Below are 27,241 nucleotides of genomic sequence, written 5' to 3'. Positions count from 1 at the left end.
GCATGTATACCTGCCACATGGCACCCGAGCCTGTTTTGGGGGTGCCAGAGGGTGTCAAAGTGACACCCCCTGCACCCTTGTGAAAATCTGTATCCATCAGCTAAATGAAAATTTGAAATTAACACTTAATGCAATGTTGTGTTCAACATGTAATCAATGTTTTGTTCTTACTATACTGTGGCCTATTTAAAGAGTTTGGGGCTAGATGTAGGTGTCCAAATACCGGTCGGAAATGGCCGAAAATACCGATTTTCGTCCGTTTCCGACCGGTATTTGGACATTGGTATGTAGGGGTTTGAAAAACCTACAGATTCGGTAATTTTACCGAATGGGTAATTTTATCAAATCGGTAAAATTACCGATCGGTAAAAATACCGAATTTGTCATTTGCTATGTAGGTAGCAATGTTAACAGTGCTACCGGCCATTCAGGATTTGGTATTTACCATGTAATACTATTACATGGTAAATAACGAATTCCTGTGTACATGCACATCTGTGCATGTACACCTGTGCCATGTGGCACACAGACATGCCCTAAGGGCATGTATGTGTGTCACATGGCACACAAGCCTGAAACAGGGGTGCAACAGGGTGTCAAAGTGACACCCTGTCCCCCTTTTAAAAATCGGCAAATTTACCGATTCGGTAATTACCGATTTGTGCAAGGGTGCAGGGGGTGTCACTTTGACACCCTCCAGCACCCCAAAAAAAGGCATGTGAGCCATGTGGCACACAGACATGCCCTAAGGGCATGTCTGTCTGTCACATGGCATAGGTGTGCATGCACACATGTGCATGCACACCTGGATTCGGTATTTTAACACCCAATTAGATTGGGTGTTAAAATACCGAATCTGAAGGGCCTGTGGGACTGAAAGTAGTCCCACCTACATCCCAAATTTAAAAAATCGGTAAAATTACCGATTCGGTATTTTTGCGATTCGGTAATTTTACCGAATCGGTAAAATACCGAATCGGACAAAAAAAGGTCCCCTACATCTCAGTAGGCCAAATACCGGTCGGAAACGGCCGAAATCGGCCGTTTCCGACCGGTATTTGGTACCTACATCGGGCCCTTAATCTCCCCGCACCTACCAAGAAATGAATGTGTCCTTGTGTAACGTAACTGGTGGGCGTGTAAAGCGCTCCAATACCTTCGGGTCGAGTTCGCGCTATACAAAACTGCAAAAAAAAAAAAACAACAAATACCTGCCCAGCCTCCATAGACTCTTACTACTCCCATCTGGTCTGCGTCTTTTTTCCTTCCATCCCCTTTTGACTGTCTTGATCCACACTGTCTCCATCTGTCTTGTCTCCTCCCACCCATGCTCCAAATGATATAAGACTGCACCTCCATATCGATAGCAGCATTACTTCAAAATTGTTTAGCTGCTGTTTTGTAATGCATTTGTTTAATACTGTTGTACTTTTATCCCTTAGCCTGTTTGTTCTGTATATTTCGTCCATCCTTTTAAGCAGAGCGATAGCTTTTTACACGTTTAAAATATAAATCAAGGAATGAGTGCCATCTAGTGACTTTTGCCAGTGATTTTCTTATTGCCCTAATGTAATTTCTGAGTTTAGTCTGGTGCAACAAACAAGGGTGTTCAGTATACTTCGCTTCTTCTTGAGGATTGCGTGCTCTTTCTTGTGGCCAAGCTTGGTCGTGAATAGAACTGGTAAACAAGAGTGTACTTTATGATTTTTCTGCAGGTGACAAAGGAATCATGGACCCCACAGTAAAGGCAGGAGCAATGGGCAATGGTTTAAAAGTTTCTGCGGTGACGCACTACCTGGAAAGGAAGTACAAGTAAGTTCGGTTTCAGTTTAGATAGAATATTTTAAAAAGTTGAAGTGGAGGAAGTGATTTCATGTAGCATTCGATCTTTCACAGTGTCACAAGCTAACAGTTATCCTCGCCAGCTCAGGTGAATGCTTGGCACATTGTACACTTAGCAGGTTTATAATCAGGAGGGCTGAGTTGCCCTGTAGGATGGCCTTACCCCCCTTGAAGCCTATAGATCATGTTAAGGTGGTTTATCTTAAATCCTTCCAGTCCCACGTTAGGGCATAAATCGAAGTCGACACCAGCAGTGTCTGCTTATGACTCTCCTTGATCATTCAAAATCTTACTCTTTTGTTTGTTAGTGAGCATAAGAGTGTATCGGAATATGAAATCAGCAGTGATAAGGATGCTACATTTTTATTGCATTTCCACTTAACCTTTCTCTCTAGGTGTGTCTTGTATAAGAGTGTCAATTTTCTTCGTGCACAGCATTTGCATGTTCCTAGCTCTATTGGTGGGGGGGGGGGGGGGGGGGGGGGGGAGTAAAGTCCACTGACATGCGCTTCTAACCAAAACTATAGCCGAAAATATAGAATGGAGCTTGCATAGCGCTAGCATCTGCTTTACCACAGTCACCAGCCCACCAGTTTCCCTCCCCCTTCCCCTCCCAGTAAATCCACACAATAGGAGAAATGAAAGGCTTGAGAGTTAGCCCCCTACTGCACTCTCCTCTCCATTCATGTCTTTGGCTTAGTAAATATTACCTCGAACAGCTGCTTCCCTCTTCTAACAATTAAATAGTACATTTCTGCACTTTCTGCTCTGCAGTTCAAACAGCTGATCTGTGTTCCAACACACCCCGGATTGAATCTTTGACAAGACTCCAACATAACTACTTTGAAACCATTCTCCTGACCTGGAACGGCCATGTGTGACATTCTGTTCAACTGCAAAAAGAACAATTGATGGACGGAATGCTGAACAATGTCAAACGTTCACGCCCAGTACAGATCAGGGCCTAAATCTATTGTTTTCTTGCCCACCATGCCATTCCATGTTGGACCCAGCCATATGCAAATCAGTCTTGACCCTGCTCCCCATGGAAACATTCCAGCCGGAACTGGAACGATGGATTAAACCCTGTTGACTGGGGGTGAATGTTTGCATTGCTCAGCATTCTGTCCATCATCTGTTCTTTTTACCATTCTGTTCAACAGCACAGCACCAAAAATGCAGCAACAACAAATGCATATGTTCTCCCAGTATTCAAGATTGAGTTGAGCAGGATCTTAACCTGACAATCTGGAAATCGAAGTAAATGGCTGCCCAAAGGTATTTGAAAACATCATCCCACTGAAATTGGTTGAAATGTGACTCGCACTCAGCAGCTAAATTGGTCCACAAGGAACTATGATCCACAGTGCCACAAACAGAGGACTTGAGGGCATATGAGGTAAAACACTTGTCGTAGACCGCTGTCAGAGCACCCATTATGAACATTTAACCAGCCCAGTGCCTCTTGCCCTAGTTCACCAAAGCAGCAGGCTTATCCTAAAATACATACACTAGAGGTTGACCCGCTTAGTTTAATTAGCGTGACTTTACCACGAGTGAGAATCGGGAAACGAGACTCGCACATTAAAGGCTAAAAATAAGAGAAGGTGGTCAGTTGCAAAAAAGCCCGGTGGACTAAATGGACAGAACCTATCCGCTACAATAATTAAGATCCAAATCTTCTTGATTGCTTTAGGGTCTTTTAAAAGTTGATTGTGCTCATAATGCCCTCTATAGTTTAATCTTACCTTCGTAATAGGAAATCACATTAAGGTCAGGTGTTTGGGTAGAGGAAGCCTCAAACAACCTTAAAGTACATCTAGTAGCATGAGGCAGATCTAGTAGAACTAACTGCTTTGGTGGCTAAGGCTGGCCCTATTTTGATAAACCACGTTTTTTAAAAGGAGGCTAGGGATCATGCTGTACTTACAGGTGTTTGCAAACTAAACAACCCTATTTTGAATTCCCTTACTGTTAATGGACGGGAGAAGGCCAATCATGGCCTGAAAGCCCGAAAAGTGTTTGGTTCAATTGTATATGTGCTAAGGCTAGTCACTTGTAGGCATGACATCTTGCGATTCTAGTCTCCAGCATCATAAAAAACTCCTAAGTCCTGAGCCTACTTAATATCGGCCAATTTACCTGCTTGGTCCTTCATTGAAATTGCAGTGGATAGTGCTGTTATGTAAACTGGGTTTATGGGCTATGATGAGTAAATGATGCTATGTATGATATTCTGTTCAGTTTGGGCACTCCTCAACAGTGCCTACAGTTGATCGTGGTAGCTATCAAATATATAAAGCAAAGCAAAAGAGCCAGACATATTTAAATGTATGTACCTGTCCTCCAGTTTTCTTAAGGTGAACAGGTCTTAACTCTGGGGCTCATGCACTCATGTGGGTATCCCCAGAACTGAAGCACCCCAAAAAGCAAATCATGAGCACTTTTAGTCCTCAGTTAAGTTTGAAAAATGGCAAATTCAGATATCTTCTTTCTTTGGATTGTAGAGTCCATCAGTGTTGTGTTAGGCTCCTTTACGTTTAATCTATACATACATTGAATGACTATGATTAAGAAAGGCACAATGGAGGCCAGGATAGATTTGTTGCATAAGGTTACCCACTGGTGTGACAATACAATAGTAAATGGACATCATATATCACCTCACATTATTGTAGCCAGAAGAGTGGGCTGGGTTGGTTCTAATATAAAATTGGATAGAGAAGGAGACTACATTGTCGTTAACCTAAGACACCTCAAACACATAAGAGCTATGGTTGACAGCTATCGCAGGGAAGAGTCCAAACCCACTATTGGGATCATCCCGTTCCACTTCTTCTACCCTATGGGCATGTCATACCCCATGAGTGTGTATACTAACATGGCCCTTCCACTAGCAAGGACATCACAGCGTCTGTACACAAGATCAGCCATCCCCTTGGCCTACAGATTTGCTCCACTGGAGAGCCTAGACTCTATAGATTGACAAATGACTTCTTTTGGGTGCGGGCTAATTGTGGGTGTGCCAATTGTAGGGTCCCCTTTATCACTGGTCGAAGGGCCCATTTTATTGCCCTAGTCTGACCCTACCGCCCTCAGTCATTCAGTCATCAAATGAAAGACTTGGAATATCACAGGCTTGAGCGTCAATAGTAATAAGGGGCAGCGGTTAGTGGAAATAAGGTCCTGCCATCTAGTTGCACTACAGGAAACTTGGGATACATCTGACTCCTTTGTTCTGGATGGCTTTTTAAAACTGCATCTCCCGCTACAGTAGGTCGAGCTAAAGGCGGTCTGCTAACCTTGATCTCGCTCAAAATCGCTTGCACCACCAAGGTGGTGTCATGTCACTCTCCCCATTTGCTGGCAGTGGAATTAACCCTCTAGCAAGAGCCCTACTCTGATGGTAATTAACTTGTATAATTCCTTTTCTAGAACTAACAATACTGAACATATAGCCTCTTTGGAAGGTCTTCTAGAGCATTATGGGGAGGTACCCCCCCCCCCATCAAAAGGTTATTATTCTGGGGGACTGTAATGCACCCTTTGTCAACATAACTGCACTTCAGGCAAAAGATTTTAGGACGCCTTATCTCCATCTGCTCACTTTGAGCATTCAAATCAAGGTCTTTAGATATACAGTTTGCTCACAGCTAACAATCTGCACTGCCTCTCACACAACAGAAAACTAGATTTTGTTCCAACTTTTATTGGCAGGGGATGTTACTCTACCATTGACTTTATCCTGGTTCCTGATGTGCTCACCTTATACTCTTCCTGGATTAGCTATAACGCTCATAACCCGCTGATCCTGGAATTGAGTGGGCTCAGGTCTATTAGGGATCAGGCATGGGATGATCTAACTCAGGCCAGTGTATTGTCCAGTAGCTCCAAATTTTGGGAAGTTGTCAATAACCATTTTTTTGCTGACCAGCACTCTTCTAGAGTGGAGTGTACCATCTCCATTGATAAATAGGTCAATCAATTTGAACAGATCTATAGAGGGGTGGATGTAGGAGTGAACGATATTTCTTGGAAGCTAAGTGCAGATGTACAACAGTTGATCTTCAGGGTAGAGGAGGTACAAAAAGCCAGGACGAAAGCGCCTGGTCCTGATGGGGTTCCGGCGGAACTTTGTAAAGCTGATCCTGTGAGGTGGGCCAAGATGCTGACCCAGGTTTTTAATGCAGCAACCGTGAGTGGCCTGCCACCCTCTTGGGCACCGACTGTCAATTTTACAAATTTAAAAAAATGGAGTGAGGTAACACCCAGCCTGCTATTGCCTGTTCTCCTTACTTGTCTGTGCTGCATAAATTTTGGGGAAGGTGATCTTGGAACGCCTAACATTATGGCTAGAAAACTCCCGTGTAATTTCAGAACTACAATATAGTTTTAGGAAAGGAGGGGGAACAGTGGACTAATGTACTAATTTGCTCTTGGTTACGGGAAAATATACAATAGCTAAAAGGAGACACTTGCACACGGCCCCTTTTAGCTATTGTATATGGACCCAACGTCCGCATTTGACCATGTACATAGGTCCAAACTATGGCTTTTGTTTTTAGACATGGGTATGGTTGTCGAACTGGTGGCTTTCGTGTACTGCTCACATTCGAATCTGTCCGTCACAGTCCGATATAATGAAAATGGCTCACTATCAGCATCCTGGGACCTCAAGCGGGGGGTAAGACAAGGATGTATCTTAGCCCCCTTTTTGTTCACTCTATATATTAATAAACTTTGGGATGATTTTTTCAGCTGCGTGTAAAGATATTCCCAGAGCAGGTCCTAAACTCATCCCAGCTCTGTTATGCGCAGACAACGCAAGGTTACTCACCAGAATGGCTGTAGGGTTGCAACAACTCTTAAATACTTTTACAGATTGACCTTTCTTTTAATTTTTCTAAGTCACATATAATGACGACAGGTAACACCAAGCTTCCCAAATGTAGGCTCTCCAGCAGGGGGACAGAATTGTCTAAAGTCTCTACATTCCCTTATCTGAGCATCCTGTTTCACGAAAGGGGGTCCTGGGTGCCTCAGAGAGAACTAATAAAAAATACCTTGGCCAGAGCTGTAGGAGCCACAATGGATTTTGCTATTAGACTGGGGGCCAAACCGTTAACCGCTCCATTGAAGGTGCACAATGAAAAATATATTCCCATGGCCACTTAGGGCCGTGATATCTGGGGTTTTAAAGATGTTGGTAAACTGCAGGTGTCTGAGAATAAATTCCTCTGCAGACTTCTAGCAGTACTGCCTTGTTCGCCATCCTTTATGGTACATGAGGAACTTGGGCAGGGTTACATCAAGGACTTTATTGATGTGGCTCTATTAATGCAATGGTTGAAAATCTGTTCCAACCCCACCTCTATGTTGAATTAGTTGGTCCTAGAGGGTTGTATGAGGCTTGACGGGCCCTTGACATCCCATGGTTGGGTTACGTCTTAGAGCAGTTAAAGATCCTAGGACACCCTGAGCGGTTTACACATCATAGACTGATGCACCCTAGTGTGCTGAGAGATATAAAATCACTGTTTTTGGCCAGGAGGATGGCAGAAAGGGAAAACGGGGAACATACTAAACCTACAATAAGGAAATATTTTATTTTGAGTCCAGGGACATTAGGGCAGCCTTATTGGATGTATATTAAAAACCTGCATCAGCATTTTCTCTTAACCAGGTTTAGGTTTAAATGTATTATTCACTGGGGTTTATCTGTCCTTGTGGGCTTTTCTAAGCCAGGCGCTTTAAAGCCTTGCTCTTGTGACGATTTCTCGGAACAAGATCTTTTACATTTAATTTGTTTGTGTGATTTTTATCGCAACTTACTGGAAAAATATATTCTCCCACTTTTAAGGTCCTGTAATTGTGTTCAAGTGAAGCCAGCCTTGACTTATTTGCAAATGCTGTCTTCGCTTCTGATTTGTTTTGGTGCTGCTAGTTTTTTAACAGGTGCTTTAAGACACATGAAAACATTCTCAAAAGCATAATTGTGCTAGTCTTTGTTTCTGTTTCCTGTTAAAATTCATAGGCCTGAGTTAAAAAAAAAAAACATTTTATGGTAATAGTCTAGTGGTTTTTATATATACATGTAATGTACTAACTTGTACCCTTTAGGTCTGCTCAAAATCTAGTCCTTGTGCCTCCTGATTAATATACATTGCGAATGTTTGACATAGCATCACGAAGAATCGGTTTGTCCTTTTAATATTATTTAAGGATACATTTTAGTGTCTATTTCTTGTGTGTTTTATGTACTTTTATGGCCCATGTTGGCCAAATAAAGTTTGCTTTCTCTTGACTTAACTGACTATCTGTACATACTAAGACATACATTTTATTTTCTAATTGTTGTGCCACCATGGTTAAATAAACTATATTTTAATTGTTTTCCGTCAGAATTTGTTCCAGTACCAAGGATGACAGGGAAATGATTCCACTGAATCTACGCCTTTTAACCTGGTTAGATGATGGCACCTTTCTGGGCATTTCATGTGGTCACTCGCCTTCACATTCTATCATTCAACATCTGAAGGTGTCTCCTGCGGCTGAAGGATGTGAAGATGGTCAAATTAATATTAGGTAGTGTGAGTGAACTTTAAAATGAACTGTTTATATTGAGATTTATCCAGGGGCATTGCAAAAGTATCTAAAAAAATTATAATGTCCATTCACATCACCTTTAATTCCTTATGGAGCATATAAAGCAATTTCCCTACTTTATGTCAATTAATCAATTTTAAATATACAGCTGTGGTAGAATAAGGCAACAGTAGCCATATATGTGTTTTCTAGTGAGCACGTGAAATTATTTTCTGTGGCGAATTATAGTAGCGGCCCAACGAGGTAAGAGCGAGGGAAAATGTAATTTATTTTTTCATTTTCCCTTGTCTTAAACTCCAAAATCACCGCTCTTAGCTACATGGGCCACTACTGACACATTTTACATCTCAGTTAGGAGAAGTACTTTATTGATCACCTGAGCTTTAGGCTTTCTGCTTTTGACTCACTAGTAGAAAATTATATGTCATTTTGTAAAGAAATGGACTGCAAATTTGTGTGTGGGGGAGTGTTTCACGTGCTTTTATATTGCTGTGTTTTCTGGAGTCACATAGTGGTAAAATGTGATCCACTTTCTCATGTGAGATGTTCTGATGTGAGAATGCTTTGCAATTTTTCATATGACTGCTTGGCTAAAATAGCGAAAATTGGGACGGCAAAGTCCTCTGCATGGTAAAAGGCATGTACCCCTGCCCTGAGTGCCCAACTGTACTGTATCTGGATCTCTAATGCTGATTTTCTGTCAAAGGCAGACACGGATTGTGCATATGCGCCATGATATAGGCCTGTCTCTCAGATTGCGGTCTTGCCGGACTGATTTAAGCAGCACAAGTGCAATGGTGGCAGCGTATGGTGTAGTGATCAGTAGAAGTGAACAGGACCTTTTTGCCCAGTGACAGTTTTTTCAATGCTCTGCTACTTTGTGCTTAACTCACCCCTGGCCTACTTCAGGTAAATGTGAAGTGCGCCGCTGAGCAGGAGTAGTGAATTTGTGCTGGATGTATGTATGCCTGAGAAGGGTATAGTGCAGAGGCAGAACAGTACTGTGTGGTACTTGTGGGATTAGCATGTGTTGAGTGTATGTATGCCTGTGAGGAATACATGAAATTAAAGATGTAGAGCTGTGTAGTGTGTGTGCAATGAAAACATGTGCTGGGTGTATCTGTGCTTTTGTGAAGTACAATGCAAGGTTGAAGTGTTGTGCAGCTCGTGTGAATGGGATTGTAAATAGCACACCCTGTTACAGTATAGAAAAGTTCAGTGCGGAACCATGCGTGGAGACTATGTGTGTACTGAATGTATGTGTACTTGTAATGGTACAAAGCATGGAGGGGACTGTGCTGGACAGTAAGTGTGCTGTTGAATGTACACTGTGTAACTGCAACAAATGATGGACGGAATGCTGAATGATTCAAACATTCGCCCCAGTCAAGAGATCTGGGTTAAATCCATTGCTCTTTTGCCCACTACGCCACCCCAGTTTGGAGCCAGCCATATGCAAATCTTGACCCTGTGCCTAATGGTTACAGTCCAGACTGAACTGCCAAGCCAGGTCCCCCCTGGACCGGAAATGAGCATCATGGGACCGGTTTCAGGATATGTCACCCTTCATCCACCAGGATAGCTTGAATCCAATGGCACAGTGAGCAAGGGACCCACGTCTGGGCGTACCCATCCCACTTAGGGCAAAATGTGTAACTGCAACAAATGATGGATGGAACGCTGAATGTACACTGAGCAAGTGTGCCTGCATTAATACATTATATTGAGGACCTGGTTTGATTTGGAGAAGCCCAGGCCTGCCTGGTCAAGACTTGAGGAGGAGAGGTAGCCTCCATACAGATTTTTGTATTGCTGCATTCCTGTGAGCCCTGTGTGTCATACACTGGAGGAAAGGAGGAATAGAAACTTCAAAGGGGTCATACACTGGAGGAAAGGAGGAATAGAAACTTCAAAGGGGTTGCTCTTTGTTTTCAGAGCTAAATCATAAGAAAGGGGCCTCATCACTTCTCAGGAAAGGAGATGGGGCTAATAAGGGAATTATAAAGAGTAGAGCTGGGAACCTGGGATTAATCCATTGCTGTACATGTCACTGTAGCAGACATCCAGGTGTGAACTCTGGTCACTCCAATGAATTGTGTTGTTGTTGCTTTGCAACCTTGCCTGCTGTGGCTTGCCTCCTAAGAATAATGTACACTTTGAAAGATGCAGTACCCCAACATAAAACTTCAAAGACTCAGACCCTAAATCACATTTGGTTCGAGGCATGTGGGCTGCTGAATTCATATCTGTGCATAGATCGCCGCCTAGTGTTGGGTCCGGATGATCGCACATTGTTGTCCTGGCAGAGTCTTCGAAGTATCACGAGATAGGTGGCTCCTCCCCTGGACTACAGTGCGCATGGGCATCGACTCCACCCTCAGATTGGTTTTTTTCGCCATTGGGTTCGGATGTATATAGGTTCCCTCTAGTCGGAATCGATAAAAAGAAAAAAGTAAATACTTTTCTTAAGACCAAAAGGTCTTTAGTTCCAAGTCGGTATTGTCTTGCGTTCGGTGCCTATCTCTTCCAGCTCGGTTCCGAGCCGGATTCCATCGCCCGCGTGCTTTCGACGCGGAGGGCCCAGTCGACGCCTCAGACCCTATCGACTGTTCATCATGGAACGAAGTCCGTTCAAAAGATGTCCCGTCTGCAACTCAAAGTATCCCCACATCAACGTCCACCCGGTGTGCAACAAGTGTCTGTCGCCGGACCATAATGAAGCCAGTTGCATGGCTTGTTCCTGCTTCAGGTCCAAGAAGACACTTAAGCATAGACGCGCTGCACGCCAGGAGGCCCAGCTCAATGCACCGGCGCCTGCGGACATTTTTGATGCCAGGGATGTCGAGGAAAAAGTTACCGGGGACATCGGTGACAACCTGTCGAATCCCGGGTCCGATGTCGACTACAACTACGATGCGGACGCAGAAATGTTCGAAGCTGAAGAAGTCGTCAACGAGGTAGGGGACGACGACGGGGCCTTCGGGGCCACGGAGGATAGCTCGGACGAAGAGTGACCTCGCTCCGACACTGGGGTCGTACCGATTCATAAGGCTCAGGTCGAGGGATCGCCATTAGGCCTTACCCAAGATCTTACGATGGGTTCTACGGCTCCGCCTTAGGGCTAGGCCACGGACATTGATATGGAGCCGCACCCTGGAAAATCGAAACCGAAAGTGAAACCTACGGTCTCGACACAAGAAACCGCGCAGGTGCCCGCCTCGAAACCGAAAGTGCGCATTACTTCGGTCGGATCCAAGGCCTCGGAGCCCTCGGCGCCGAAGAAGCAAAAGGGTGCTGTCGAGACAAAGGCTCTTGTCAATGGCGTCGAGACGAAGTCTGCCGCGCCGAAGACTAAAGCCAAGGTGGTCGAGCCGATTAAGTCGGCGCCGAAGGCGGTCGACACCAACAAAGGACTCGGTGACCCAAAGAAAGGACTCGGCGACCCGAAGGTTCTCGAGACTCCGCGTCAACAGGACATGGCCAAGAGCGGCGCACCCCGAGTGTCCACTCCTGGTGGAGCCTCGAAGGATCCCGTCGACTCGGCGCGCCCGTCCGCCGCGTTCACCAAGGAGGTGACGGACTCCCTACAGTGCATCAGGGAGAAGGCCTCGACGGTCGGACCAACAGATCCTCCACCTCAGAAGCCGGTCGAGAGACCTCACAAGGCGTCGACGCCCATTCATTTCACGTTACCGCCGAAGGTGACGCCGAAGGCTTTCACCCCTAAAGCGGTCGCCGGCGTCCCCCAGAAGGTGTCCTCGGTGCCGAAGGCGTCGACGGTGGTGCCCACCTTGAAGCATCGACAATCTTCGGTGGACGACCAACATGAACATTTTATTGATGCCGACACGGGCAGACTTTCCCTCCACTAGCGGAAAATTGCCCCGGAACAACCAATGGAGTCCTACAAGATTCCCCTAAAGAGAAAGAAGGACTCTGCTTCCACTCCTGTCCTTGTGGAACCAGTTTCTCCACAGACTCGTGATGTCTCGCCCACTTACTCTGATGTGGACGCTGGGGAGGGCGATGATGAGGATGAGTACAGCTATCCTGTCTATACAGACCCTGATGATAACAATGAACCCTGGGCTGCTGGTGCTGACCCAGGTGATACACATTCTGGACAAGACACTCAACTCTATTCTGTGAAGACATCTCCTACAGAGGATTCTGCAGCATTCAATGCCCTCATTGAACGGGCGGCTAAAAATCACAACGTCCAGCTCCATGCTGACCCTGTTGATGTCGATTTCCTTTTTGATACCTTTTCAGTCTCGGAGAGGACTGTCAAAACTCTACCTATGTTAAAAGGTGTCTTAAAGCATGCTGGAGATATCTTTAAAGAGCCTACCAGAGCAAGGGTGATAAACCCTAGGATTGAGAAAAAGTATAAGCCAGCGCCTACTGATCCTGCCTACATTAAAGGACAGTTGCCTCTGGACTCTCTTGTCGTCTCGAATGCCCGGAAGAGGGCTAATTCTCAGACTACGGGTGATGCTCCTCCCCTAGACAAGGAATCTAAGGTCTTTGAGGCATCAGGGAAACGGGTGGCAGCACAAGCGGCCAACATCTGGCTCATTTCCAATACACAAGCGCTTCTAGCGAGGTATGACAGGGCACACTATGACACACTGGAGACCCTGTTGCAACACCTGCCAGATGAATAAAAGGAGGCAGCTGAGATGCTTATTCAAGAGGGGAAGCTGATCTCAAATGCTTCCATTAAGTGTGCTCTGGACACGACTGACACCGCAGCCAGGGCTGTCAACACTAGTGTTATGCTGAGACGACATGCCTGGCTGAGAATCTCTGGATTTAAGCCGGAGATACAGACCACCATCCTTAATCAAACAGTGAATCCAGATCACCTGTTTGGCCCGGAGGTTGACACCACCTTGGAAAAGATTAAGAAGGACACTGAGACTGCTAAGTCCATGGGTGCCTTACAGTCCCAGCAGTTCAGGGGTGGGTCTTTTCGTCGCTCAAGCACTAGAGGCGTTTCCAGAGGCCAGCTCTCCCAAACCACGCAATACTAAAAAGGCAACACACAGTCCACATACACCAACAAAAGTCGAGGTGGATATCGTGGAAACAGCGCCAAAGGCAGGGGTCGTGGATACAACAACTCCAGATCCTCTGCCACCAGCAAACAGTGACGCCTTGTCACTGCCCCCCGACCACACAACACCGGTCGGGGGGAGACTTCAGCAGTTCCTGCCGGTCTGGAGAACCATCACCACAGACAGGTGGGTCAGACAGCTTATACAGTACGGTTATTGTCTGGAGTTAACATCCACTCCACCCAACATACCCCCAAGACACAATCCTATGTCTGCCGAGCATTTGCACTTATTGCAACAGGAGGTCCTCGTCATGCTGCAAAAAGGGGCGATAGAGCTCGTGCCTGTGCAGGATAGAGGCACAGGAGTCTACTCCCTGTACTTCTTAATACCAAAAAAGGACGGGTCCCTCAGACCCATACTGGACCTCAGACCCCTCAACCAGTACATCCTATCGGAGCACTTCCATATGCTGACCCTGCAGCAAGTGCTCCCGTTGCTCAGTCAGGGGGATTTTCTCGCAACTTTAGACCTAAAGGATGCGTATTTTCACATTCCGCTGCACCCGTCACACAGAAAATACCTCCGGTTCACCATCCAAAACCAACACTACCAGTTCAAGGTTTTACCTTTCGGAGTCACCACGGCACCCAGGGTGTTTACAAAGTGCCTGGCGACAGTGGCGGCGCACCTAAGGAGACAGAACATTCACGTCTACCTTTATCTGGAAGACTGGCTCATCCAGGCAAAGTCAGCCCAGCAGTGTGCCGCTCACGTGTCCCACACCATTCACCTCCTTCACGATCTGGGATTCTCACTGAATTACCCAAAGTCCCACCTCCAGCCCGCCCACATACGGCAGTATCTGGGTGCGACGATAAACACTCTGGCAGCCACAGCACAGCCAAATTCAGTGAGGGTCAGCAGCATTCAATCGCTGATACAACGATTCAAACCCCAGCGCTCGCTTCCAGCGAGAGTGTTCATGCAGTTGATAGGCATGATGGCCTCCTGCATCTCCATAGTCCCGCACGCGAGACTACATATGCGTCCGCTTCAGGAGTGCCTAGCACGTCAGTGGACTCAGGCTCACGGGCAGTTGAAAGACCTAGTGTTGGTGAGCGGTCGGGCATACAACTCTCTGCATTGGTGGAATCCACGAAACCTTTGCAAGGGACAACCGTTCCAAGAGCCTGTGCCACAGATCATCCTGACAACAGACGCTTCTCTCCAGGGATGGGGAGCTCATGTACTCCATTACACTGTGCAGGGACTATGGACGCAACAGCAACGGAAGATGCACATCAATGTTCTAGAACTGATGGCAATCTTCATGGCACTAAAGGCCTTCAAAGTACATCTGTGCAACAAGGTCGTGTTGATCCGGACAGACAACATGACTGCCATGTACTACATTCAGAAACAGGGAGGTACCCACTCTCCGCAGCTGTCTCACCTGGCTCAGAACATGTGGAAGTGGGCCATTCAGAGGAACATCTTCCTCATGGCAGAACACCTCCCGGGCAAAGACAATCAGATGGCGGACCTGCTCAGCAGGTACAGCCACCAAATGCACGAGTGGGAGATACATCCATCAGTACTCCACCCGTACTTCCAAAAGTGGGGTCATCCAGAGATAGACCTGTTCGCCACAAGGGAGAACGCAAAATGCCAAAGCTTCGCCGCCAGGTTTCCACACCCACAGTCGCAGGGCAATGCGATATGGATGAACTGGTCAGGCAGATTTGCGTACGCTTTTCCCCCAGCACCTCTGATACCGCTGGTGGCACGCAAACTCAGGCAGCACTCGATGACTCTCATCCTGGTTGCTCCAACGTGGGCTCGCCAACCATGGTACACCACGTTTCTAGAACTGTCCGTGGTACCGCATCAAAGGCTACGCCTCACACCCAGCCTTCTGACGCAGAGCCATGGCGACATTCAGCATCCAGATCCGCAACAGCTCAACCTGGCGATCTGGCTCCTGAGGTCTCAGAGTTTGGCTACCTAAACTTGCCTCCTGACTGCATGGACATCATCCGGGAGGCGAGAAAGCCCACCACAAGAGCATGCTATGCGGTGAAGTGGAAGCGGTTTGTCATTTACTGTGCAGACCACAACATTAACCCGCTGGATGCATCTATTCAAAACATCATTTGTTATCTTTTCCATCTGTACAAATGTAATTTGGCCTATGCTTCCATTCGCATACATCTATCTGCAATGGCTGCTTATCTCCAAAACAGGCAGCACCTCTCGCTTTTCAGGGTGCCTGCCATTAAAGCCTTTCTGGAAGGGCTCAAACGAGTCATTCCTCCGCGGACTCCGCCAGCTCCAGAGTGGAACCTCAATGTGGTCCTCACCAGGCTGATGGGTCCCCCTTTTGAACCGCTGCATTCCTGCGAGATTCAATTCTTGACATGGAAAGTAGCTTTCCTTATAGCGATTACATCGCTGCGACGAGTTAGTGAGCTCCAGGCACTAACTATCCAAGAGCCATTTATTCAAATTCATTCTAACAGGGTGGTGCTTCGCACTAACCCTAAATTCCTTCCTAAAGTAGTGTCTTAATTCCATATTAACCAAACTATTGAATTACCTGTGTTCTTCCAAAATCCTGAGTCACTGGCGGAGAGAATGCTCCACACCCTTGACGTCAAAAGGGCCCTGATGTATTACATTGATAGGACCAAGGATTTTAGGAAAACTAAACAACTCTTTGTTGCCTTTGCGCCACAACACAAAGGTAACCACATTTCCAAAGCTGGTATAGCCAGGTGGATCGTTAAATGTATTCAGATCTGCTATCTGAAAGCCAAGCATACTCTCACCATTCCACCAAGTTGGGGGCCTCCATGGCTTTCCTTTGAAATATTCCTTTGGAAGACATATGTAGAGCAGCCACATGGTCTACCACACACACATTTACAAAGCATTATTGTGTTGATGTGCACTCCAAACAGCAGGCAGCTGTAGGGCAGGCCGTTCTAAAAACACTTTTCCAAACTGCTGCAGCTGGCACGGGCGGCCGCCGTTAATGGAGGGACTGCTATGTATTCTATGCACAGATGTGAATTCAGCAGCCCACATGCCTCGAACCGAATATGCTACTTACCAGCATGCATCTGTTCTTGGCATGTAGGGCTGCTGACATTCATATCGCCCGCCCTCCTCCCCGGCGCCTGTAGCAGCTGCAGAATTCACATATACTTCTAGCATGGTCATCATTCACTTAGTTTCACTCCATCTTGGCCACAATGGCTAAAAACAATCTGAGGATGGAGTCGATGCCCATGCGCACTGTAGTCCAGGGGAGGAGCCACCTATCTCGTGATACTTCGAAGACTCTTCCAGGACAACAATGTGCGATCATCCGGACCCAACACTAGGCGGCGATCTATGCACAGATATGAATGTCAGCAGCCCTACATGCCAAGAACAGATGCATACTGGTAAGTAGCATATTCGTTATCTGGAAAAGGACTATATGAAGCAGAGGTTGAAACCCCAAATCTTGTCATCTGCCAAGCAGCCTGACGGGTTGTGTGAGTAGGAGAAGCTCTGCAATACTTCTGCCTGTAACTAGGACTGGTGAAAAGGCCTGCTTGTCTCCCTCCACCCTGGAAAACAAAGACCAACGGCCCTGGAGCCTGGAGTACCAGCGACTGCATCCTTGCTAAGACCAGTGTGCCCCGTGAGGAAGAGAAGAGGGTTGGAGAGAGCGAGGTCCATTGGAGAGCCCTACTGTGAGGACTCCCTGTGTGAGGTTTGGGGATTTGCTGTGCACCAGTGGGGTCGTTTTTCTGTGTTCAAAGTTGACTTGGAACACGCGTATGCCACAAGAATGCTGCCGTAGATTTACCCGTCCAATGCCACCAACGAAGTGCTGCCCTCAGTGAGCGCTGTGCAGAAAGGGCACTCCCCTAGATTTGATCACTTCAATGCGTTGGAGCAGCAAGGAGTCATTAAACTGATATCAGAGATTCGGTCCGGTTCTCCTTTGAACCCTTGTCCAGTCTCTATGCTGAAGGCAGTCCCAGATACGGTTGGGGAAGTTGTCACTCAACTGTTTGCCTCTATATTTAACACTGGCTACTTCCCAGGCCTCTGGAAGATAGCTTCTATGCTGCCTCTACTTAAAAAATTTTATTTGGACCCTACGGACCCGAGTAACTACAGACCCATCTCTCGTCTTCCCTTCCCGGGTAAGATGATTGAGAAGGCCATGAATGGTCAACTTAGTCGGTTCCTTCAGTCCAAGTCCCTGCTAGACACCACGCAGTTTAGATTTCGTCCGGAACACAGCACCGAGCTGGTGCTAATAAAATCTATGGATGAGATTAGAGAGGCCTTAGATCAGGGTGGGGCTGCCATACTTATTATGCTGGACCTCTTGGCCGCTTTTGATACAGCCCATCAAAAAGTTCTGATGGACCGTTTATCGGCGGTCGGAGTCAATGGCAAGACCTTTTGAAATCTTTTCTGGCCAATAGAACACAAACAGTGGACCTTGGCAGAGACAGCTCTAAGCCCTTTTCCCTCCCTTGTGGAGTTTCACATGGCTCTTCGCTTAGCCCGACATTATTTAATGTCTATGTTGCCCCATTGGCACTTTTAATCAGATCCTTTGGCTTTCAGCTAACCTCTTACGCCGATGATACACAAATTGTGTTTTCCATTCAAAAAGGCGCTGAGGTTGAGACTGGTTCAAAATACCCTAATTGTATGCAGGCAATTGCTGTATGGATGGCGTCAAACTGCCTTAAACTTAAAGCAGGGAAAACCGAGATTATCATCTTTGGGAACCCAGCACATCTGTGGACACCTGATTGGTGGCCAGATACAATGGGCGTGCCCCCAACTCCGGTGGATAGGACGAAAAACCTTGGAGTGATTGTGAACTCGAAAGTGGCATATGGTGATCAGGTCCGTAGGGTCGTCTCCTCCTGTTTTTTCATCCTGCGTATCCTGCGTAAATTCAAATATTTCCTTCCGGAAGAAAGTATGAAAATAGCAGTCACACTGCTCATTCTCTCACGTCTGGATTATTGCAATGGTCACTTCATTAACATCCAGAAGACACAACTGGCTAGACTCCAGGTTGTGCAGAATGCGGCAGCCAGGTTGCTTTCAGGGACCCCTAAGTTTGTTTCGGTGAGGGCAGGACTAAGAGCCCTTCACTGGCTCCCTGTCGAACTCCGGATCCAGTTTAAGGCTATGTGTCTAGTTTATAAGGCCCTTAATGGCATTGGCCCTGACTTTCTGAAGCAATCTATTCAGTGGTACGTTCCTGGAAGAGCCTTCCAGGAAGCAAAACAAGTTACTCTCCCCCGCGTCAATAAACAGAGCTGGGGTGGCAGGAGTTATCGGTACTGTGCCGCCAAAGCATGGAACAGTCTTCCTTTCCTTCTAAGGAACTCGACAAAGCTGCTTTCATTTAGGAAGGGATTAAAAACCTGGCTGTTCAGGTAATTGTTTTTGCCCACAGGTCCAGCCACAAATTCCTTCTGTCAAGAATTCCTGTCATGCGAGGGGAGGAAAACGGTAACCAGCGAAAACGGACTACATCTCCCAGGATGCTTAGCGGTTGAGAGGTTATGTAAACAGGAGAGCCGTTACATAACTCAAGGAAAACACGCCCTTATGTAAACAGGAGAGCTGTTACATAACTCAAGGAAAACACGCCCTTATGTAAACAGGAGAGCTGTTACATAACTCAGGGAAAACACGCCCTATAAAGGGAGGAACCTGGAGGTACAACGCTGTCGGATATTGTGTTTACACCGACGTACCTGCTTCGTGAAGAGCAGCGTTCCGGAGTGGTGCTCCAGTAAGGCAAGAACGGAGGTAGGTAGAGTCGTTACTCCCTGGGCCGTGTCTTGCCCCATCGTCACCTGTGAAGGACCCGGAAGCTCTACCGGTCAACCATTGAGCTTCGCTTTTTGACTCGGCTGAGTCAAGGCGCAGTGGCGCTTATGCTGGTTGGAGTCGTAACTCCCAGCCCGACCAGAGATACAGGGACTGCCAGCTGTAACGCACACCAGGAGGTGTTTGCCGCGTTACAAACTCGGAAGTCCACAGGATCGATCGAGCGGCTGCTCTCGGTTCAGTCTTCTTGCTTTTGATTGGGGTATCGGTGACGCATCACCAGGAGGTGACTCCGCGTCCCGGTGCAGTCTGAGGAAGAGGTTGAGCGGCTGCTCCCTTCAGGTAGAGACCCCGGCTGGGTGTTTCCCTGACTCCTCGATTCTCCCCAACACTCTTCGTGCCCCTCACAGCCTACCGATTGGCATTGTCGGCCATTTCATTTCTGCCCTCTGTTGGCATACCCCGGGATCGGCGTATATGCAGAGGACGGTTAGGACCATCCGTGCTGTGGGCTGGTTACATACTTAGCCTGGAGGATTCCAGTGACTATAACTTTTGTTTACTCTTTGTATTATTTGTGCCTTCATTAAAATAACTAACCCTTCACAAGTGGTTGCGTCCTCATTATCGTGTCTGTTAAACGATCCTGAGACGTTCAGGGCGTTACAAAATATCCGACCTTAATAACACTAACCGTCTCCCGGTCGATAACAGACATGGCAACACTTGATGATGTGCTGGCTGCTTTAGCGACCGTGCAAGTTGAATTGGCTGCCTCTAGGCAAGAAACAGCCGATGTAAAAGCCAGACTGGATGCTATCCAATTGGACCCGCTCACGCCCAGCACCTCCCTCACGAACCAGACCCCTGCGGTAGTAGTGGAAATGCCGGTAGCCATCCCCATGGCAACCCCAGAGAGGTACAGTGGGGATCCTAACACAGTGCAGGTATTCCTCACACAAGTGGCGTTACATTTATCGTGCAAACCAAAGGCGTTCCCCACGAGTCAGGCTCGTGTGGCTTTCCTTATTTCCTATTTGGCTGGAAACGCGGCACAGTGGGCCGTACCTCTGGTGAGCAGGGACGACCCCATCTTATGTGATTGGGGTGCTTTTCGCGAGGAATTCCTGAAGGTATTCGACAGAAGGGCTGACTTGTACACGGCGGACCGTGAAATGCTTGAGTTGAGACAGGGATCCAACGACCTGGTGCAGTATCTCAACGCGCTCCGAAGGCTGGTTGCGGAAACCAAGTGGCCTGTTGCTAAACAGATGGCGCTCTTCCATCAAGGGCTGTGCGATGAGCTCAAGGACGCCGTGGCTCATATTGACCCTCAACCCAAGACATGTGAGGGCCTTATCAACCTGGTATTACGGCTGGAACATAGGCTAAGTGAAAGAAAGGGGGATCATGGGAGAAAAGGAAAATCCCTTCCATCCTATGTGACGGTGGGAAGTCCTGAAACTTCCACCGCATCCAAGGGAGAACCCATGGACATCGGCGCAATACGAGCGAGCCTCACAGCCACGGAGAAAGAGTCACGCCGTAAACAAGGATTGTGCCTATATTGTGGCAAAAAAGGCCACTACGTACGTGAATGCCCTGCCAAACCGAAGACGTCACGTTATCGGGCCAACCGGTCGGTAACAGCCGTGGTGGACATACCGGCGGAAAACTAGAGGACTCCCAGACCAAAGAAGGGGCATCTCGGAGTCACTCATCCATCCCTTCACTTTCCAACTCGGTCACTAAGGGACAACGACACCTGTTTCTCACGGTGCACGTGGGAGTGCATGATCAGTGGATACCCGTTGTGGCCATGGTGGATTCAGGGGCCACTGGCATGTTTATGGACCACAACGAGGCATGCAGGCTAGGGCTAGTGCTTCTTCCCAAAGCTGTACCCGAAGACGTCTATGCTGTAGACGGAAGGCGATTGGTGACGGGGCCCATCGGGCAGCACACGGGGGTCCTTCCGGTGAGATATGGGAGGAACCATATGGAACAAATCGATTTTAACATCATCCGAGCGCCCCAATATGGTGTCATATTGGGATTGCCGTGGCTACAGAAACACAACCCCTCTGTGGATTGGCCAACACATCGCATCGAAATGACGTCACCGTATTGCACCCTGCATTGTGGAATACGACCGGAATCCCTTGACGCAGATGAGAGCGGGAGTCAGACGGTGGCTACAGCGGCAGAAAAAGATGTGGCTCTCCCCCAGGCTTATCACAGTTTTGAGGACGTATTTGATGAGGTGAAGGCGGAAGTGCTACCACCACATAGACAGTTTGACTGCCAGATCGACCTGGTGCCAGGGGCCAGTGTTCCCAGCGGCAGGCTGTATGCCCTGACGGAGCCTGAAAACGTGCATCTCCGGGGGTATTTGGATAAACTCCGCAAGCTAGGATTCATCCGCCCGTCCAAGTCTCCGGCCGCCTCGCCACTCTTCTTCATCCCGAAGGCTAATGGGGAGCTGAGAGCCTGTGTGGACTTTAGGGCATTGAATGCGATAACCATAAAAAATCGGTACCCCTTGCCTCTCATCAGTGTACTTCTGGAACAGGTCAAGAAAGCCCGTATCTACACCAAGTTGGATTTTAAAGGGGCATACCATCTGGTGCGCATGAGGGGCGGAGACGAGTGGAAGACCGCCTTTAAGACCAGGTTCGGCCTTTTTGAGTACCTCGTCATGCCGTTCGGTCTGTGCAACGCCCCGGCAGCCTTTCAGTACTTTCTGAATGAGGTATTCAGAGAGGAGTTGGATATCTACGTGGTCGTATATATCGACGACATCCTCATCTATTCGTCCAGTGTGGAGGAGCACGTACACCACGTCAAAGCTGTGCTCCAAAAGCTGAGGGAAAACATGCTGTTTTGTAAACTCAGCAAGTGTGACTTCCACGTCACATCCGTGGAATTCCTCGGAGTGATGCTGAGTCCAGAGGGACAGGAGATGGCAGAACGAAAGATCAAGGCGGTGAAAGAATGGCCGGTGCCCCAAAGCGTGAAGGACGTCCAAAGTTTCATTGGCTTCGCCAACTTTTACAGGCGGTTTATAGATGGATTTTCAGGATTGGTGGCCCCAATCACACAGCTACTGAGGAAGTCCAAGGAGTTTGTCTGGTCCCCTGAAGCGAACACAGCCTTTGAGGCCCTGAAAAGCGCCTTTGGTAAGGCGCCGGTGTTGGCTCACCCCGATCCGGATCTCCCCTACGTGGTGGAAGCGGACGCATCGGATGTGGCGCTGGGGGCTATCTTGTCCCAACGCAACCACGACACAGGGGTGCTTCATCCCGTTGCGTACATGTCCCGCAAACTCAACGACGCCGAACGCAACTACCATATTGCGGAGAAGGAGCTTCTCGCAATCAAGGACGCCTTCACCGAATGGAGGCATTGGTTGATGGGGGCAAGACATGTGGTATCGGTGTACACGGACCATCGGAACCTACAGTTCATGACGGCCACAAGACACCTTTCTCCCAGGCAGCTGCGGTGGATGATCTTCTTTGCGGGGTTCAACTTCCGCATCACATATCGGCCGGGGACAGAAAACCGGAAGGCGGACGCCCTGTCCCGTCAATCTGCAGTTAAGGAACCATTGCCTGCGACTGAGCATTCCATCATTTCCCCGAGGATGGTATTGGGGGTTATCCAACCGGATACTTTCCTGAGGGGAATAAAGAGAGGGATCAGGTCATTCGCATGGCGGAGGTGGCTCCTCAGTCACAGAGAATGGCAGCTGAAGGACGGGATACCCCTGAAGGGCAGGTGCCTATTGATACCCACGCCTAGGCTAAGGAAACAAGCATTCATCTGGTGCCATGACTCTCCATGCGCAGGTCATTTGGGCTTTGAAAAAACGGTGGCTAGCATGGGACGGCATTTCTGGTGGCCAACCATGAGAGTGGATGTCAGGAGGTGGGGACAGGAGTGTCCTACGTGTGCTACCATGAAGGCCGACCATGGCCGAACCCAAGGGCTCTTACATCCACTTCCAACCCCGGATAGACCATGGGATAGCATATTACTGGACTTCGTGGTGGGCCTACCGGTGGACCAGGGGATCACAGCAATACTGGTGGTGGTGGATTACTTGACGAAAATGGGGCACTTCATCCCCTGCAAGAGAGTCCCTACGGCCGGGGAATTGGCGTCACTACTCCTAAAGAATGTGGTACGACTGCATGGATTACCTGGGGTGATCGTGTCGGACCGGGGGTCGCAGTTTACTGCGCAATTCTGGAAGACTTGGTGCACTGCGCTGCACGTTAAGACCGCCCTGTCCACCAGCTACCACCCTCAAACGGACGGCCAAACCGAGCGCCTGAACCAAACGCTCAAACAGTATCTGCGATGTTTTGTGGACCAGGGCAGGGAAGAATGGGTCGACTTGCTATGGGTTGCAGAGATAGCCTACAACAACGCCACTCACAGCTCCACACAGTCATCTCCGTTCTATAGCAACTATGGCCAACATCCCAGGTTCTTGCCATTTCTACATCCGTTCAGAGAGGACAGGATTCCTGCCACGGCGGACAGGGTGGCACACATAAAAGACACGTTGATGCGCTCAAGGGCTGTCCTAATAGAGGCCAAGAGAAGATACAAGGCTGCGGCAGACAGGAAGAGAAGGCCCGGGCCACTGTACCGCACTGGAGACTACGTCTGGATATCCACAAGAAACATGAGGTTTCGAAAGAACAGTGTGTTCCATCCCAAGTACATGGGCCCCTAACGAATTACCAAGTGTATGGGTCCCGTGAACGTGAAGGTGTGCTTGCCCCAGTCATTGCGGATACACCCTGTCTTTCATGTATCATTGCTCAAACCAGCAACCTCCAAGCCGTCTGGGACACCTAGGCCGGTATGCGTGGAGTCGGAGGTGGAGTATGAAGTGTTGGGCATACTGGCGTCCAAATGGCGCAGGGGGAAGCTGTGGTACCTGGTTGCGTGGAAAGGCTATGGCCCGGAGGAGCAATCATGGGAACCGGCTGAAGGGGTTCATGCTCCGCGCTTGGTCTCCTTGTTCCATCGGCGTTTTCCTGCCAGCGCTGGCCCCGTGGGGAGCCGCTGAGAGGGAGGATGTACTGTCAAGAATTCCTGTCATGCGAGGGGAGGAAAACGGTAACCAGCGAAAACGGACTACATCTCCCAGGATGCTTAGCGGTTGAGAGGTTATGTAAACAGGAGAGCCGTTACATAACTCAAGGAAAACACGCCCTTATGTAAACAGGAGAGCTGTTACATAACTCAAGGAAAACACGCCCTTATGTAAACAGGAGAGCTGTTACATAACTCAAGGAAAACACGCCCTTATGTAAACAGGAGAGCTGTTACATAACTCAAGGAAAACACGCCCTTATGTAAACAGGAGAGCTGTGACATAACTCAGGGAAAACACGCCCTATAAAGGGAGGAACCTGGAGGTACAACGCTGTCGGATATTGTGTTTACACCGACGTACCTGCTTCGTGAAGAGCAGTGTTCCGGAGTGGTGCTCCAGTAAGGCAAGAACGGAGGTAGGTCGAGTCGTTACTCCCTGGGCCGTGTCTTGCCCCATCGTCACCTGTGAAGGACCCGGAAGCTCTACCGGTCAACCATTGAGCTTCGCTTTTTGACTCGGCTGAGTCAAGGCGCAGTGGCGCTTATGCTGGTTGGAGTCGTAACTCCCAGCCCGACCAGAGATACAGGGACTGCCAGCTGTAACGCACACCAGGAGGTGTTTGCCGCGTTACAGACTCGGAAGTCCACAGGATCGATCGAGCGGCTGCTCTCGGTTCAGTCTTCTTGCTTTTGATTGAGGTATCGGTGACGCATCACCAGGAGGTGACTCCGCGTCCCGGTGCAGTCTGAGGAAGAGGTTAAGCGGCTGCTCCCTTCAGGTAGAGACCCCGGCTGGGTGTTTCCCTGACTCCTCGATTCTCCCCAACACTCTTCGTGCCCCTCACAGCCTACCGATTGGCATTGTCGGCCATTTCATTACTGCCCTCTGTTGGCATACGCCGGGATCGGCGTATATGCAGAGGACGGTTAGGACCATCCGTGCTGTGGGCTGGTAACGTACTTAGCCTGGAGGATTCCAGTGACTATAACTTTTGTTTACTCTTTGTATTATTTGTGCCTTCATTAAAATAACTAACCCTTCACAAGTGGTTGCGTCCTCATTATCGTGTCTGTTAAACGATCCTGAGACGTTCAGGGCGTTACACCTTCATATGGTAGCGTATAGCGCAGGACACCTCAGGGTAGCAGAGCGCTTTAAAAATCTTAGTAACATTAACATTAACCCGTGAGTTAAGCCCAATGCTGGATTGGACAGGCGTTTACCGTTACACTGTGGTGACCACGTATGCCAGAGGGGGCTATCGGTAAAGTTGCTACTGAGAAAAGTGTTGAGGCTCCTAACTATCTTGGGGACAGTTTTGCCAGAGGATCCTGTGCCTGTACTATCTGGTACTTTGTCAACCCCGTATGCCAGGAGGGTCTGCCGGTACTAGCGTTGCTGAAGGATTTTTGCTGCCACCTGAATGAGGCTACGTTCAGTGGATTGGACTTGCACTGTGAGGGAACTGCCCCTGACAGACCACTGAGGACTGTCGAGGACACCATGGATGATGTCACATCCTCGTTGGGCTCCAGTCTGGAGCTGAAATAACGATACCCCCACCCCTTCACCCCTGGGTAAAGCCAACTTACTGCATCTTTGCAGCTAGGAGCTGCACTGATAACGGAGAGAACTCTGGCAACAGCGCTCAGGAGAGAGAGCCTGAGCCGCTGTGTGCTGCTGCTTAGGCCCATGGGTAGACCTACTTCTCCGAGCAGAGCTCGTGCAGAAGGCACCCCCTGCACTGCTGAACTCTTTCATGCTGCGAGAGCATGCTAAAGTATCATTATCAAATTTTACTAAATCCAAAAGAGTCAAAGGGGGATTCTTGAGTACGGCCTATTAGTGACAATTTCCTGGATGTTGCACCAGTGAATGGGGAATAACCCTTAATATGTTACACAAAGGAGCTTGGGACAGTGATTTGCCTGACAACTACTCCAGCCCAGACTTCAAGGGTATTGTGTTGGTGCTTCTGAATGTTGTATTTCTTTCCATGTGTAGAGTTAGAAATAAAATTCTTCTATTTCTTATAATAGCTGATCTGTGACTGTACATTCATGTATTATTCATACTGTTGGCACTTTGATTTATGAGTCATGTTCAATGACCTGTATCTACAGTTTCCCCCCTGAAGTTTTTTCTGCTACTGAGAGTTAAATGTAGAAGGGGTACATGGCTCAGCTGAGCAGGATCTCTAGTAGGTCGTGCCCAGGACATCAGGCGTAAAAGGCGTCAACCACCACGGTTGTACCCAGAAGCCCCTGCATGCCACTTGGACCGGGAACTTCTGACGAAAGACTATGAATGCAGTTCACTGCTAGACCATTCCCCAAAATACATCGGATCCGAGAGGCTATACGGATTAGGGCGTTTAGTGAAATAGCATAGTTGGCATATTCTTTAAAAATATTTGATTTACTGGTTCCAAAGTAAGCCAAAAGAATTTTCAAATTGAAAAAAAATCTTAACTGTGCAAGGTTGGCAGCAGGAAAGTGCTCATTTACACAGCGGCTTGTGCTGCGGACCAGGAAAGGGGGCGCAGTGTAAATGAGCACTTTGTGCTCAGGCAAGGACTGTGTACCATGTAGCATGGGATGCATGACACACAGTGCATGGAGTCACTACATGTGCCCCTTGGGCCTCCAAAGTCACTTTCTGAAAGCTTGTTGGAAAGGGATATCCTAATCCCGAAGGCATTGAAGGGATACGATTCCGACCGCTGCCCGCTATCCTCTCGGAGTTGGTG

The 27,241-nt window shown here is 48.2% G+C and overlaps 1 protein-coding gene and 1 pseudogene across 1 annotated transcript in view; both read left to right on the top strand.

Moving 5' to 3' along the window:
- Window positions 1–27,241, top strand: part of ELP1 (elongator acetyltransferase complex subunit 1) — a 686,929-nt gene that overhangs the window by 159,678 nt on the left and 500,010 nt on the right. Inside the window, exons 13-14 of the mRNA XM_086963713.1 lie at window positions 1,716–1,812; window positions 8,245–8,427. Of these exons, the coding sequence (XP_086819839.1) occupies window positions 1,716–1,812; window positions 8,245–8,427 (280 nt within the window). The remainder of the gene's footprint in view (window positions 1–1,715; window positions 1,813–8,244; window positions 8,428–27,241) is intronic.
- Window positions 9,677–13,484, top strand: LOC147728001 (uncharacterized; annotated as a pseudogene).

Source organism: Lissotriton vulgaris, chromosome 3_1, assembly GCF_964263255.1.
Source record: "Lissotriton vulgaris chromosome 3_1, aLisVul1.2, whole genome shotgun sequence".
Classification (NCBI taxonomy): domain Eukaryota; kingdom Metazoa; phylum Chordata; class Amphibia; order Caudata; family Salamandridae; genus Lissotriton; species Lissotriton vulgaris.
Note: the sequence above shows the minus strand (reverse complement) of the source record. Positions and strands in the feature narration are given on the sequence as shown.